General features: G+C 36.5%; 1 protein-coding gene and 2 long non-coding RNA genes across 3 annotated transcripts; all 3 read left to right on the top strand.

The window, feature by feature from the left end:
- The first annotated feature begins 4,865 nt into the window (after positions 1 to 4,865).
- LOC111365814 lies at positions 4,866 to 6,280 on the top strand. The gene is made up of 3 exons (XR_002697495.1): positions 4,866 to 5,824; positions 5,904 to 5,994; positions 6,094 to 6,280. It is a non-coding gene; the product is annotated as an uncharacterized LOC111365814 (long non-coding RNA).
- Positions 6,281 to 9,328: 3,048 nt separating this feature from the next.
- Positions 9,329 to 11,688, top strand: LOC111366310. The gene is made up of 3 exons (XM_022987045.1): positions 9,329 to 9,849; positions 10,820 to 10,959; positions 11,382 to 11,688. The coding sequence occupies exons 1-2, from the start codon at positions 9,396 to 9,398 to the stop codon at positions 10,924 to 10,926; spliced, it is 561 nt and encodes a 186-aa protein (XP_022842813.1). The 5' UTR covers positions 9,329 to 9,395; the 3' UTR covers positions 10,927 to 10,959; positions 11,382 to 11,688.
- A 3,192-nt stretch (positions 11,689 to 14,880) lies between these two features.
- Positions 14,881 to 15,288, top strand: LOC111365813. Its single transcript, XR_002697494.1, has 3 exons — positions 14,881 to 14,898; positions 14,972 to 15,099; positions 15,176 to 15,288. It is a non-coding gene; the product is annotated as an uncharacterized LOC111365813 (long non-coding RNA).
- The last annotated feature ends 207 nt before the right edge of the window (positions 15,289 to 15,495 follow it).

Genomic DNA, 15,495 nt, shown 5'->3' with positions numbered 1-15,495 from the left:
GGGGGAAATGAGAGATATTTTGTTTCACCACGGAAAATTATTTGATTCTTTTCTTTTAAAGAATTTCCATGATACATCAGAACGAACCTATTTCCTCCGCTGGGTGGAAGAGACGGAAATCCGCTGGCGATGTCTGGTTTGGCAGAGCAGCTGCTGCTATTTAGACCCTCCTTTGAAATTGATAAAATCACCACTACAGAAGGTTGACGGTGTTTATTAAGCTAGCGATTTGTGAGGCTCTATAATCTTGGCTTGTGTCCCATTTGGACCCATGCCAATATCTCAGACTTTTGGCAACTTTTAGTTCATATAACTCCTTCAGTTTCTATATTAGTTTTGGTGAAAATGTAGAGCACTTTTGGTCAAATTTCTGAGGAAGTTTGGTTGGTAGTAAATTAGAAATTACTACTGAATGATTATGGGGGTTAAAGCTGAACTCGAGTGACATTTTCTTGATCATCTGGTATCACATATTTCTTGCTATTTTTGTTTAGAGTGATGCCAGACGGACAGGTCACATCCGAGTTCTCTTCTTTCTTCTACTATTTTCTGAGACCGATGGCATCGCCTGTGGAACAGTCTTCGGCATTGAAATCAATTGTTTCATCTTTAAAAATTTCCCACCATTTGACATCCTTCCTGTCCGTATTAACTTCCAAACTGGTAATTCCATGGCTTTGATACCTAAATTTGGAGAAAAAGTGATGTCAATAAGGATTTTATGGAATTTCTCCACCATTGTGAAGAAAAATCTAGTCTTCAGATCAGATTTAGACTCAAGCAGTACAATAGTGCACCATTTTCACTTCTAGCTCTAGATGGTACCACAGGTCCACAGCATGCAGAGAATTAAGTTTGTAAACCCGTGCGATCGGTTTTTGAAGAACATATTTAGGAAATCTTGTTACAACATGAATAAATTAGAAAAAGAAAATGCATTTTTCCTACTTATAACACAATAAAATAGGTCTCTTTTCAAATAAAATGTAAGAACCTCTATGTGTTGTGCAATGCACGATAACATAAAAATCAAAATGAAAAATTAACATTATTACTTTCTTGAAGTATTAGAAAACAAAAATAGGAAAAGGCCTCAAAATCTGCAAAACGCGGATGGTTTTGAATATATTTGAAAGTTTGGGGAGTAATAGTGTGAATTTCTGAAAATTGAACCAACCAGATTATTCGGGGTTATTGTCACCGACCGTCCACGGATTTCACAACCCGGCAATGACCCAAGGAAATCATTGAAAAAGGTCGGTTGACCCACTCTTATTTTCACTTTGACCTTTGACTGATTTTTAAAAAAAAATGAAAATATATTTTAAAGACACTTTTTTCAAAAATACCCCTCCATCCTTCCTCACTCTCTCTTGACAATTAGAGGTTGGAGTTAGAAATTTTCACTTTCATTAACAGTCGGCCGTCTAGACATCTTCCTCATCGTCGAACTTCCGGTTACCGGCTATCTCCTATTGTAAATGTTAGTTTTTGTAGAGTTATAATTAGATTATTGGGTTTTGTTGAGTTTTAATTAGATTATTGGTCGGAATATTATTTTTATTGTGTGAAGGGCATGATTTAAGTTAGATTTGGATATAGATGAAGTGTATTGGCCTATTGTGGTTGTGTGTGGAGCTCCAACTCCTCAAAAATGATGGATTCTAGCGAGATGGAGGGGTAGGTTGTTGATAGCCGGCCTCCCATCGAGACGGAGGCGTAGGTTGTTGACAGCCGGCCTCTAATAGGCGGTCGGCTGTTAACTTCCGGTTCTAACCGACCCCCATTTTTTTTATTTCAGAAATTAATTTAAATCATTAAATGTTTAGAATTTTGAATTAAATAATTTTTTTCTTTATCAAAATTAAAGAAATTTGTTATTCTTAAATTAATTTTTTAATTCTAATTTTAACTCTTTATTTGAAATTTAATTTTCTTTTTTTATTTTTAAATTTTAAATTAATTTTTATTTTATTTTAATTTTAATTTCAATTTCAATTTTCATTTTAATTATAATTTTAATTTAATGAAAGTTGTTATTTGAAAATTAATTTTTAATTCAATTTTAAATCTTATTTTTAATTTAATTCTAATTTTTTATTTTATATAAAATTTAAATTTTCATTTTAGTTATAATTTTAATTTAAAGAAATTTGTTATTTTAAAAATAGTTTTCAAATTACTTTTTTAATTCTAATTTTAACTTTTTACTTTAAATTTAAACGTAATTGTAATTTTATTTTAAATTATAATTATAATTATAATTATAATTTAAATAAATTTGTTATTTTAAAATTAATTTTGTAATTCTAATTTTAACTTTTTATTTTTATTTTAAATTTAATTTTTTATTTTATTTTAAATTTTAATTTTAATTGAAAGAAATTTGTTATTTTAAAATTAATTTTATAATTCTAATTTAAAATTTTTATTTTATATTTAACTTTAATTTTTCTTTTATTTTAAACCTAATTTTCATTTTAGTTACAATTTTAATTTAAAGAAATTTGTTATTTTAAAATTAATTTTCAAATTAATTTTATACTTCTAATTTAAAATTTGATTTTAAATTTAAATTTAATTTTTATTTTATTATAAATTTAAATTTTCGTTATAATTATAATTATAATTTAAAGAAATTTGTTATTTTAAATTTGATTTTCAAATTATTTTTTTAATTCTATTTTTAATTTAATTCTAATTTTTTATTTTATTTTAAATGTAAATTTTCATTTTAGTTTAATTTTAATTTAAAGAAATTTTTTTATTTTAAAATTAATTTTTTAATTCTAATTTTAAATTTTTATTTTAAATTTAATTTTTATTTTATTTTAAATTTAAATTTCGTTTTAATTATAATTTTAATTTAAAGAAATTTGTTAATTTGAAATTACTTTTTTAATTCTAATTTTAGCTTTTTATTTTAAATTTAATTGTAATTGTAATCTTATTTTAAATTTAAATTTAAAATTTCATTTTAATTATAATTTTAATTTAAAGAAATTTGTTATTTTAAAATTAATTTTAAATTTAAAATTTCATTTTAATTATAATTTTAATTTAAAGAAATTTGTTAATTTGAAATTACTTTTTTAATTCTAATTTTAGCTTTTTATTTTAAATTTAATTGTAATTGTAATCTTATTTTAAATTTAAATTTAAAATTTCATTTTAATTATAATTTTAATTTAAAGAAATTTGTTATTTTAAAATTAATTTTAAAATTACTTTTTTAATTCTAATTTTAACTTTTTATTTTAAATTTATTTGTAATTGTAATTTTAATTTCCATTTTTCTTTTTTATTTTTCTTTTTATTTTTATATTAATTATTAATTTTCGATAATACATTAAAATTTTCATATTATTAATTGAATTTGAATAATTTTTTATTTTCAATTTAATTAGTTAATTATAATTTTCATTTTCATTTTCATTTTCATTTTAATTATTACTTTTTGATAATAGGGTAAAATTTTCATATTCTCTATTTAATTTGAATAATTTTATATTTTCATCTCTAATTTTAATTTTTTATTTTAACTATTATTTTAAATTTAATTATTTTTGGTGAGAGGGAAAAATTTCATGAATCAGTGTCTTGCGTATAGTAGTTACGACTCGGTTCGTTTAATTTTTGGTTATTATGCTTCATTCCATTATTTCATGTACAATGTTCTAATATTATGTTTCAATTTTTGCAGGATGGATTATCATTTGGATACAGAGTTGAGATAGATGCTGGACAAAGTTTCGTGGAACGGTAACTTGACAGCTTCACCCAGGTCCTGGAGCTGCTTGGCGACTAGCATGCAGATATGTTGCGTCAGTCCTTTTTGTGGCCTTTATACCCGTTGAGAGAGTTGCAGTATTCGGATCAGATGATCGATGCTCTTCTATGTCAATTGCTGAGTCCAGTTGACGACGATGCCCTCCATTTTAACCTCGGGGGCAAAGTCGCCAACTTTTCCATGTTCGAGTTTGCCTTACTGACTGGATTGAAGATTACGAGAGATGAGACAGCTAGCGACGGGACTCAAAGAAGAAATAGGCTGCAGGACACTTACTTCCAAGGATAGGGAGCGGTGGTTTTGCCTCAGTTGATGGATGCAATCAAGAAGTGTGGCGAGATGTTGGACAGACTGAAGTTAGGTCTGGTCTACATCATTGAGAGCGTGATGCGGTGTCACCACAAGACTGCGATTGTCCTCTTCCACCTGGAGATCGTCGACGACATAGATCGCTTCAACAACTATCTATGGGGTCGTCGATGTTTTGAGAACACCGTCCACATCGCCACCAGATCACACTCGAAGCCCAAGGGATTCGCCTTGGCGCTTCAGGTAAATGATTAACGTAATCACTGTTAAAATATTTTTTTCTATTGAATTTGTATGTACTAATTTATGTGTTGCAGATATGGGCGTATGAGATCATCCCCATATGGGTACTCGCTTTGCACAGCGAGAGGAGACACGCCGCCCTCGGATGCACCATTGGCGAGCATCTCGAGCGGAGGGATCTCCCACTGGGAAATAATTATCGCCACTCCTCGACGATCCTTATGTGAGTGTTATAAATTTGTGATTTATATTATATATAGTATAAAATCTCATTACATGATTTTATCTTTTTAAAATGTCAATATGTCAACTTGAAATAATAACTCATTTGACACCGTCGATGGAGGAGGAGGAGGAGGCGCAGGGTCTTGTGCGTGAAATCGAAGTTTCGCACACTCAAAACGACCAAATGTCCAATTCGATCCCCGATCAAAACTGGGTAAGTGAATTATTGATTAATATTTTATATAAGTTAGCAATTATTGAATAAGTTAATAATATGTAAGTTTGTGCAGGACCGCGAGCTAGTTGATCGGGCATCACCTCCGTCGGCGACATCACCTCCCCAAAGGCATCACATCCGTCGCCGGGATCACCTCCTCCCCTTCAGGGTGATTTTCTGATGATCTATACCATCGCCTGATTGGATTTATGGTGCAGGAGATCGACGCGCTGCGTCGAGAGCTGGTAGGAGTTATATCATGGGAGGTCGGCACGCTGCGTCGAGAACTGATAGGAGTTATATCAGAGGAGGTCGGTGCGCTGCGTCAAGATATGGTGGAGCGAGTCGATGATCTGGGACGCCAGTTGGTAGGGAAGGTCGAGGATATAGCTGATGATGTTAGAGTGCTACGTGGGCATTTAGGAAACCTTGAGGATGAGGTCATAGCACTCTGAGGTGGTATAGCAGGCAGACGATGGGGGTGACGACTAGGAGGGTGAACGAGAGGAGAATAAAGATGGGGTCACCATCAGTCGTGGTCGGAGGATGCATTGGAATTCTTTTTTCAGTCCATGGAGGATAGGGTGACCCCGAGGGTGGATGAGGGGATAGCCCCGTTGGGGACGGGAGCGACGATCGAGGACGTGGTGCTGATGAGGGCATATGAGGGGGTCGAGAAGGTAGTAATGACAGGGCAGATGAGGGGGTGGGCCTATCAAGGACGGGAGCTATGGTTGAGGAGGTGGTGACGACGATGACAGAGGATGAGGTGGCGGTTGTCTAGCGGAGGAGAGGACGATCCAAGAGGTGGACGAGGGGAGGACGACCATCGTGACTGGAGCGAAAAAGAGTGCTGTTGATGTGGCGAAGCTGGTGGTAGACATGAGGCCGAGAGTGACGTCATAGTACATTATCTCTCCCTTCACGGCTGAGACAAAGAAGAGTAGGTTCGTCGATGGGACGATCCCCAACCTATTTCGGGAGGTGGACCATGCTAAATGGAAAGCGTTCGAGACAGAGTAGAGAAGAATGTTGGCCGAGTTAGTATTTATGATATTAGTAAAGTACGTTGAGTTACTCGTATATGCTTCTTTAACACTTCTCTATTTCTTTTTTCAGGACCAGCCGTACGATTGGTACTGTGACGATCTCCGATGCTTATAAGTGGTTCCACGACATCATCACTTCAGGAGCTTGGCTTGACGACGATGTAAGTAAAGTAGTCATATTGTTATTTTTATGACTTGTATATCATTGTTTGTTTATGCAATGAAATAACTCCCTTTTGTATTGCTATTTCTTAATGCAGCACATCGACCAGGCCATGGACTTGTTGCATGATATGGTTCAAAGATATCCGGGGTCTTTTGACGGTTACGAAATATTTGTAAACACTGTAATTGATTATTAAATTACGACGTTCTTTGAAATATCATAAAATAAATGCAAACACTGTTATTTCAAATGGACAACATTACCAAATGATCTAACTGTCATTTAGAGGAACATGACTTGTACAATATTGACGAGTATGCCCTACTAATTTGTACCGACTGCACCTACGCGGTCGAGAAAATTCTCTGGTAATGGTATTCTAGACGTACTTGGACGTCCAGGCTCACACAGTTCAATAAGAGGTGGCGACAATATATTGAGTGGGGAATATGGTCAGGGACTTCCCACTCAACTTCATTCGGCAGAGGAAATATTGTCTCAGCGTACGCAGCTCTCCAATAATCAGTCGTGTAATAATAAGAACATAAGGTTCTAACTGTAAATCCTCGATACGTAACAACCGCGACTGCATGCTCACGTGGAAAAGTCTCCAACTGAAATTTTTTACAAGTGCATGTATTATCATTCAGTCCACCATGTATGTCGTATCACGTGCACATTCCACTGAGAAGTGCAACTCGTCTAGTGGTTCGACATTCAACTGTCTCGCAAGTTCTACAGCTTTAAATAGTCACTCCTCTTACGTTGGGGCTAGCATACTCGTGCAATTCTGTGATTTCGCACATCGAATGTGAAACCACTGTTGCAGCTTGGTACGGATATTCTCAATCAGTGCAATGATGGGTAATTCTCGATCCTTCTTGAATAATGCATTGAGAGACTTCGCTTGTTTGACGTCATCATATTGTATCGACGTCTTGGGAAAAACGAGTGTGCCCAATGTTCAATCCCCATTTTCGTTAAATAATTTCATGCATCAAATGATTTACTTCCTATTTCAACCATAAACTTATTACACTCTTCAACATTGTAGGCTTCAGCCGCTCTCCTGAACAATGAAACTATACCTTTGTCCCGATACCTGGTCTTCAGATTGCCTTGAATATGGTACATGTAATACCCATGATGTGCATCTGAAAAAACATCAGCGATACCATTTATTAAAGGCCGTCCTCGATCGGTTACAACCGCAAGATCCTCGACTTCCCCGATTACTTTCCTTAACTTTGTGAAGAACCACCGTATCGACAAGTCATTATCACTATCGACTATGCCGAATACAAGAGGGGAAATTTGGATGATGACATCTTAACATGTAGCAATAATCAACTTGCATTGATATTTAGATTTCAGTGTTGTACCATCAACTAGAATTAGGGGTTACATTGCATTTCGAAATCCTTGAATGCATTGTCCAAGAGTCTTGAAGAAGAATTTGAAGTAATTCCCACCCTCCGTCTCAAAAAAAAATTTCGAGCTAAGATTAGTTTTCTTCATGCTATGGCAATACTTGACCAATTTAGCATAGCTTTCCTCTGCAAAGTCCATTAAATCATCAAACGCACATTCCTTGGCCTTCCTGGCCTTCTGGTACTCAAGACTACTCCGTACTCTCGACGAACGTCGTTAATGATGTACGATGGTCTGTAGATCGTATATGAATCCTAATACTTGTGCATTATCTGTCGACCAATAAACCAAGCCCGGACTTGCCTGTGATCATTTCGACGTAATCTCACTTCACAAGTATGTTCCCGTGTGTACTTGCGAACTACAAAGCACTCATTCGTATTCATTTTCGTCGCTCACAAACACCAACAACAACTGTCGTCTATGCAAATCGTCAACGACTTGTTCGATTTTTTCAGTTTGAACTCAAAATTGTATTTCAGTGCAATTACATGTACAGCTTCCTGCAAATCTTTTTTCATTTCAAACAGTTGCTCGACATACAAATCCTCACTATCGAGAACCACACGCAAGGAGTTAGAGGAAGGTCCACTCGATCCAACCCCTGAGGTCCCACCCCGCTCAAGTCTCTGTCGGGATAAAGCGATCAAATTCTCGTTTGTAAAAGTATTTACATTTCCACACTCGTTGTCGTGAACTATGGACAGAATTCTATGAGTAAATGTCTCTGAAATAACCGCATCATCTTCACGAGCTATCTGGAACGTATTCCAAAAATCATTAACATTGTGATCCCCTCCATCTAAGTCTACTTGTTCACCTTCGACGACATCCTTTCTCACTAAAGTCACGCAAATAGGAGTCGAACGCCTATTATTCATTTCAAACAGATAATTCACTTCGGCATCAGAAGAAATCGTCATAGGTGAACTCCGAACTTCCTGATCACTGAATTTAAATTTAAATTCCATATCATACTGAGAGAGATTGACATTTAGCTTGTTCTATAAAGCATTATAGAGTTCTGCATACGACGTTGTTTTTGTTATGAAAATTGGAATACCACCACATTTATCACTCATCCATTTCCATACTCATCAATTTCTTTCGTCCAATTTGAAATCACCAAAGTAATAAACTGGGACTACAACCATATTTGCATGAAGAAAAAGTATTTTTAATTGCAAGAAAAATACCAAAGACAATAAAAAAAGCAAAAAAAAAAAAAAGCCTGCTGAAACAACCGACTATTCCTGCAGGCTGTTATTTTCCCGCTATTAATGTCCAGCCGACTTTTTTAACAATTAACTGGACAGTCGATAGTTCAAATTCGACTATCCGACAGAATAAACACACCAAATTTTTGTAAATTAATTTTTCAGTATATGCAGATGAATTTTTTCTCGTCAAATGCTTACTTTTTTCACAGATCTATTAAAAAAACTATCTACATTAATATTATATGTTGAAATAACTTTTATCTATTAAAACGTAAAATTAACGAAAATAAAATTAAATGTGCGTATTAAAAACTTACTGATCTGATGAGATTGATGTAAAAAAATTCAGCTATTGCGTTCGATGAATTTTTTAGATCTTGAGGTTGAAGCAAATGAAAGTTGAAAGTGTTTTTATCTGTATTGGAGTAAATAGATATAAAAAGTTTACTGATTTTGATATTTTAAATAAAAAATGTATAATTTTTATTTGTTAACTAAAGAATAGTAATATCTTTTAAACAAAATCATCTACTGTACTTCTATAATACACTTAAAAATATTTCTATATTTTATCAGTCAGTACGTTATTGTGATAATATTAACAAGCAACAAGTCAAATTGAAATTTACCTTCTTTGATTATTTCATTTTTAAAAGTACCCGCAGTGACCCAGACCGCTAGATATATCCGGAGTCTCCTCGCACTTTCTCTCTCTATTATTCTCCCATATCTCTCTCTATATCTAATGGCGACGTCTCGAATTCTCTCTCAAACCCTCCACCGTTCCACCCTCACCCCTCGGGCACTAATCAGCCACCACCGCTATCGATCCTACAAGACCCACCAGGCAAAGCTAATCGAAGTGGAAGTCGACTCATCATCCACTTCTTCCCATCCCGACTCGCCGCAGGAGGTGCTCACAGTCGGGATTAAAAAACTCGAGGAGGCAATCCACAGTATCATCGTGCGTCGGGCTGCACCTGATTGGCTCCCGTTTGTACCTGGGTATTCGTACTGGGTCCCGCCTCGGAGTAGTACTATGCGACATCCACGTGGTATGATTGAGGTCATAGGGAAACTGGCATCTTCTGGGGTGGGAGCGGGGAAGATTCGACCGCAATTTGATCTTTTGACGGAGGATGAAACGATGTCGTTTACCTCTGCGCGTGGATGGCCCTCTTCTACATTTTTTGTTGAAGGTAAGGAAATCAATTGGCTTATTATTATCATTGTTATTTTGGATTGGAATATTTGGCGGTGTCTTTTATACTATGAATTTGAATTCAAATGAAGTAATTATAGAATCTGCGTAACCTTAATTTCTGTATATTTTTGGATCTAGGGTGATTGATGAGTATTGAATTGGAGAATTTATCCAAAGTTTCACCTTGAAAATGGTTAAAGAAGCTCAGATTTCCGCATTTTTTTTTTTAAGGAAAGAACTCAGTAATGATAAAATGTAGTAATGAAAGTTAACTTTTCTCGACTTTCTTCCAAATGGGCATTTTGATTTTAATGTATTGCATGAAGAATGATTCATTTTTTATAATCATTGGATATTACCTCTTATTAAGGGGGAAGTGCTGCAATTGGGGTATTCAGATTTCCCATATAACTTTTTAAATTAAGCATTTTGCAATTTAATGCTTCACTGTAAATGATAGGAAATTTCCCCTTTCCTGTATCCTATATCTTTGGTTTTGGGTACAATGTCGGCTAGTATTGGAATCACTCTTGTTTATTCTTTTATCTAGTTAAAACTGTCAATTTAATGCCATTATAAAATTCTTTAATCTTGGTTAAAAAAATATATTTTTTTTTAATCTAAAAATATAGAAGTTTGGCTTTCCTCATTTGTGATTCCAATTTTTGCTTACAAGAATGTAGTAGCTTAATGATGCCTGTGTTACGATTTCCTCTAAAACGTAAAAGCGGTGTGGTATTTTTTGAAGGAATAATATCAGTAGTTGAGCTGAAATGGCATCTTACTTGGAAAACTTGAGAAACTGAAAGTGTTTGTGTTTCCATCTTTCAAGACAGGCTTGAAAATAGTGGTTTCTAAATTGATTACGTGTAATACGTTGAGATTTTTCTTAAAAATGCCATTGGAGAGTATTGTCAATCTGTGATGATCTTCATGCATGCTGAGCTGATGTGTGCACACTGCAGGTACTTTACCCGTACATCCAATTCCATTGATGGAAGTGGAGGTGAAAAATCAGAAGAAAGTGGATAATGCACATAACACATCTAACTCTGAGGAGGATGAAGGATGACGAGTATGCTGTATGAAAATCCGGTTGCTCGGGGTAAGTTATTTACCCTAGCAAGGCCTATGGCCTGTCACAAATATTTTGGTCGATCCGTACTTTATTTTTCATCACGAGCCGGAGTTTCCAAATATCCTGTGGCAATGTCACATGAAACTATCCATATAATTGTTTTCTTTGCACTAAAAGATCCCTACTTCATAGTAGTGAAAGTATTGGTTTAGCCGTTTAGGAACACATACTTCATAGCACATGCTGTAATAAGGGAATATCCTTTGGGTCTGTCACTCAAAAAGTATTGTTGTTATAGTTCACTACTGAAGGTTCTTCTTTGCACTAAACATCCCAACATTTTAGTTGTGAAAGGTACTATTGGTGTAATGCAATTACCTGCATATGACTCAGACTAATGTGGATTATCTAGCTGAAAGTTCTTTTGTGAATACTATCTTGTTTTGCAGGCTTGCTCACCCTAGTAGATATCTAGGGTATGCTGAAGGTAAAAGAAGAGAGAGCAAGCAGATGAAATGCTTGTACAGATGCTCCAGACGCGGTTCATTTCACGCGGTTTTAGAAAACCAGTTAGCTCGACTTCATTCCACCTGACTGGAGAAATATGTAATCTTATTTGAATGTTGTTTTGAGTTGACTGGTGCCATTTCTTTTTTTATGGTTTGAAATAATTAATAGGCAAATGCTTATTTTCTTGGACATGATGGTGATTCTACTATTATTTCTCTTCAAAACTGAGGACGACTATTGCTCGAATGGTTCTGTAGTCCAGGTGAAGATTGATGGTTGGGCGACTATTGCTCGAATGGTTCTGTAGTCCAGGTGAAGATTGATGGTTGGGTTTTTGGCGCCGTGGCTTGGTTTGATCTGTATTTGTGCTCCTAATGGTTTGAATTTGGTAAATACTTATGCAAGCTTATTGTTAAGGTCAAGTAGGCTGATTTATTTGAGTTTCAAAGTAAAAAACTTGAAATGAAAGTGTTTCGCGTGGGTTGTCGTTAACAATTAAAAGGGGATCAAACGATTGTGTAAAGAACAAATCTTTTGAGACAAAGTTCCAAAAATGGGCGTTTTATTGGCGATGATTTTACAATTGGAATTTAAACAGAATGCCTTAAAGGGGCGCAAGTACACGAGTACTGAAAAGAAATGTTTTAAATCTAAACTAAGGAATTGAAATTATATATTCTCTATTTGAGAGTGTTTGATTCGGGGTCCATTGCTCTATGTCTTTTCTTCCTTTTATATTCCCTTAATGTTCTCTTTGTGATCAACCGATTAAAAACTGCTTAATTGCTTTATAACTGCCCACTTTCTTCATAGTGGCGAACTTATCGTGGAACTGCCGTCTCTAAATGCTGCCACTACTCTTTGTCGTTCAATCGTCTTCAACTGAACTCCTTGAATCGTGGAACGTGATAAGATTACCCAATAATTGCTTCGATAATTGCACTTTTGGATAACCACAATATCTTATGTTTGCTAAGATCCTGGGCATTCAAAGGTTTGGGTGAGAACAGGGTCATAACTCTGGGCGACTGCGAGACACTTCATTCGCTCAGATCTTGGGCGTCTTGCAAGTTTGGGCGATGGTATTACCGCGTTTATGGGCTTCCATTGCATTCATTAATAACCCTATTTGAGCCTTTATCCTGAACTGCCCAGTTGGGCTTTATTCTTTGGGCTATTCGAATTGAGCTTCACTTTTAATGTGTCAACAATTACCCCCCAATATGGCAGAATTAATACCAATTATTAATTTTTGCCATATTTACTTGTGTTTCCCAACAACATTTGAAATTCCCAAGAATTTCAATCATTATTTTCTTCCATAGCCTGAAAAGGCGCGACATTGCAAACCCTTATAACCTCCAAATACACGCCATTTTATCGCACTACTAAATCTCGCCTCATTGTTTTGTGCTTCTCTCTCGCAATATTACTGTTCATCTTCTTGCTTCTCTACTACGTTTCTCAAGCAAATTTCAACAAAACTTTATTTCGTTCCTAATAGCTGCTTCACAATCCCAATCTGGTGACTCTTTCAGTTTCGAAGACTTCCAGAAAATCCTCACTCGGCCATATATAACTTCGAACTTCCTTGCACCAGCCAATGCTGAACTCAGTGAGTTCTATCTAGGTCCTTCATTCAACAATGCCGAGGCCGTCGAACAAGTGGCGATAGGCCAGCTGTTCCCTTGTACTCAAGGCTCTCCGTTTCTGAACTCTTTGCCGCTGAGGCTGCTTCGCGAAAGAGGTATTCGCACTTAACCTAAATTTGATGTTATTTTTCGTAGATGGCATGCTCGCCTTGTGGGCCATGGTCCTACCAAGACAATTTTTGATAGCGCTAGGATTTCTGATTTGTTAGAAATCTCTCTTCAACCCCCTATTTTTGATCCACCGCTTTTCCCTATTGCTTTAAGTTTTTGGTCCTCTGAGTATAATACTTTTGTTTTCCCTCTTGGTCCCATGTCCATTACTTTAAGGGATGTTGGGGCCCTAGTAAATCTGCCACCTTTGGGCGATACCATTTTCCCTGGTATTTTGATTTTTGGTGTCGCCCCAAAATTTGACAAAAAGCTCATCGAGTCCTATTCAAGCCTGCAAAGCTGTTATAATCACTCGAGCGCTGAGCCTTCCCATGCTGAGTGTGTGGCCTTTCTTCAGATTTGGCTTTGTAAATATATTTTGTGTGTGCCAAGCATGAAGCCTTCTATGAGCTATCTACCCATAGCGCATGAATTGGCGCGTGGTAGGCTTCTAAATTTGTGTTCTTTCTTTTTGGCTGCCCTCTATAGAGGCATGACTTCTCTTCAATTCCAATTGAAGAATGGTGTATCTTCCACTGGCAATGGGCCTCTTTGGTTCACTCAAATGTGGTTGAGAGCCTATTTTCCATCACTTGGTGCTCTATCCTTATCCTTTCATTCTGCTAGCTGTTACGGGCTAGCTATTGACCCACTGAGCCTTGTAACTATGTCCAGAAGGGATATCTTTTCATTCTTTTATACTTTGGATTCAATTCCTTCTTTCTTTCCATTTCTTCCCTTTTTAACTCCAGATTATGTGCAACCCCCATCCACCCTGGACGGTGCGAGCACCTCTTTGCTCGTTTGGGTTCAGTTTTTGACCGGGAGGGAGTTGTTCCATGGTATTTTGACTGGAACCAATGCCAAAGCTGGGGTTGAAATATATACTCCCCAATTTTTTGCTCGTCAACTTGTTTTTGGCCAAACTTGGTCTGTTCCCCCTTGTTATTCAGGAAATTTGATAGATCGCTTCCACATCATCATAAGGCAGAGGCGGAAGCTATAAATGCTCTCAATATTCTTTTCACGAATAATTTTTCATTAGCCCCTTTCAATCCTAACCATGTCATCCATCCCCTTTTTGAACAACTCTGGCCATCAGTACATCGCAGATTGTTTGCAACTGATGCCAATCGCGCTTTCCATTCACTGGATCAGCCAGACATTTCTTCCACTTCTCCTGTTTTGGTCACCCTTATGTCTATTAGGAGTCCTTCCTCTTCTGCTCGTGCCAAACAGTCTGTTCGTCCATCTACTTCTCTTCCTACCAAGCCTACTGCAGCTAAGAGTGCCCCAAGCAGTAAACGGCCAGCCTCAGCATCTCCCATTTTGGAGGATGATGATGACACTCCTCTCATTGTCAGGAGAAAGGTAATTAAATTAGTTTACTCACAAGCATTACCTTTCTATACTTGAAACTTTTCTACGTGTTGATGATTTATTCAAATTTCTCATAAAAGCTTAGCCTCTCCTTTGAAAGCTTTGGTGTTGGCAGCTCCTGTTCCATCATCCTTTGCTGAGACTGCTTCATCCAAACTAGTTGATAAAGGGACTACGCTTAAAGAGAAACCTTCAGTCCCGAAATCCTCATCACAACCAATGGATGAACCACCTTCTTCCCAGGGCGTCAATCCCCAAAACGTCGAACCAGAAGGTAATACATTTTTTGATGTTTTACCGTTGCTTGTACTATTAGTTTTTAATTTGTTGCTTTTTGAGTTCTGCAGATGCTCCCATAGGTTTGCCCGTTGTGACAAAGTCTTCTCGCCCAGACAAGGGGAAGTCCTCACAAGTGGTGGAGTCACAGGTGATAGACTTGGCTGGAGATATGCCACCTCCCAAGATTGCTGATGAGGTAATCCTTGCTTCACTTTTACTTCCACTTTGTTTATTTTAGTGAAAACCTTCAATGTTGGCAATTTTCTTTGTAGGATGCTGATAAGATTGTGCGTTCCATCCAAAACTTGTTCACTTCCTCGGGGCAAGTCAAGATGTCTCCCCCTGCTTCAACCAGTCGTCCTTCTGCTTTTTCAGAGGAAGATATGAAGTTCCTCAAGCAGTCGATATTTGAGTATGTGTCTTTTATGGATATGGACATCGGTCAGGCTAGTGCTGCCAAATATAAGGATAAACTTAAGCATTTGAGTGCGAAGTTGGCGCAAGCACTAACACTTCCGTCGCTCAATCTTTCTGCTGATTTTAAAGCGACGTTGAAAATTGTCCATTCCGAAATTCTCTCCTTGCTGGCCAA

This window comes from Olea europaea, chromosome 17, assembly GCF_002742605.1.
Source record: "Olea europaea var. sylvestris chromosome 17, O_europaea_v1, whole genome shotgun sequence".
Taxonomy (NCBI): domain Eukaryota; kingdom Viridiplantae; phylum Streptophyta; class Magnoliopsida; order Lamiales; family Oleaceae; genus Olea; species Olea europaea.
The sequence above is the reverse complement of the archived record's forward strand: the minus strand, read 5'-3'. Positions and strand labels throughout refer to the sequence as shown.

What these genes read in the sequence shown, in the direction of transcription:
- LOC111366310 (XM_022987045.1), top strand. Translation starts at nt 9,396, where the DNA reads ATGGCGACGTCTCGAATTCTCTCTCAAACCCTCCACCGTTCCACCCTC. An exon ending in TTCTACATTTTTTGTTGAAG is followed by an intron (nt 9,850 to 10,819) that starts GTAAGGAAATCA and finishes TGCACACTGCAG; the next exon opens with GTACTTTACCCGTACATCCA.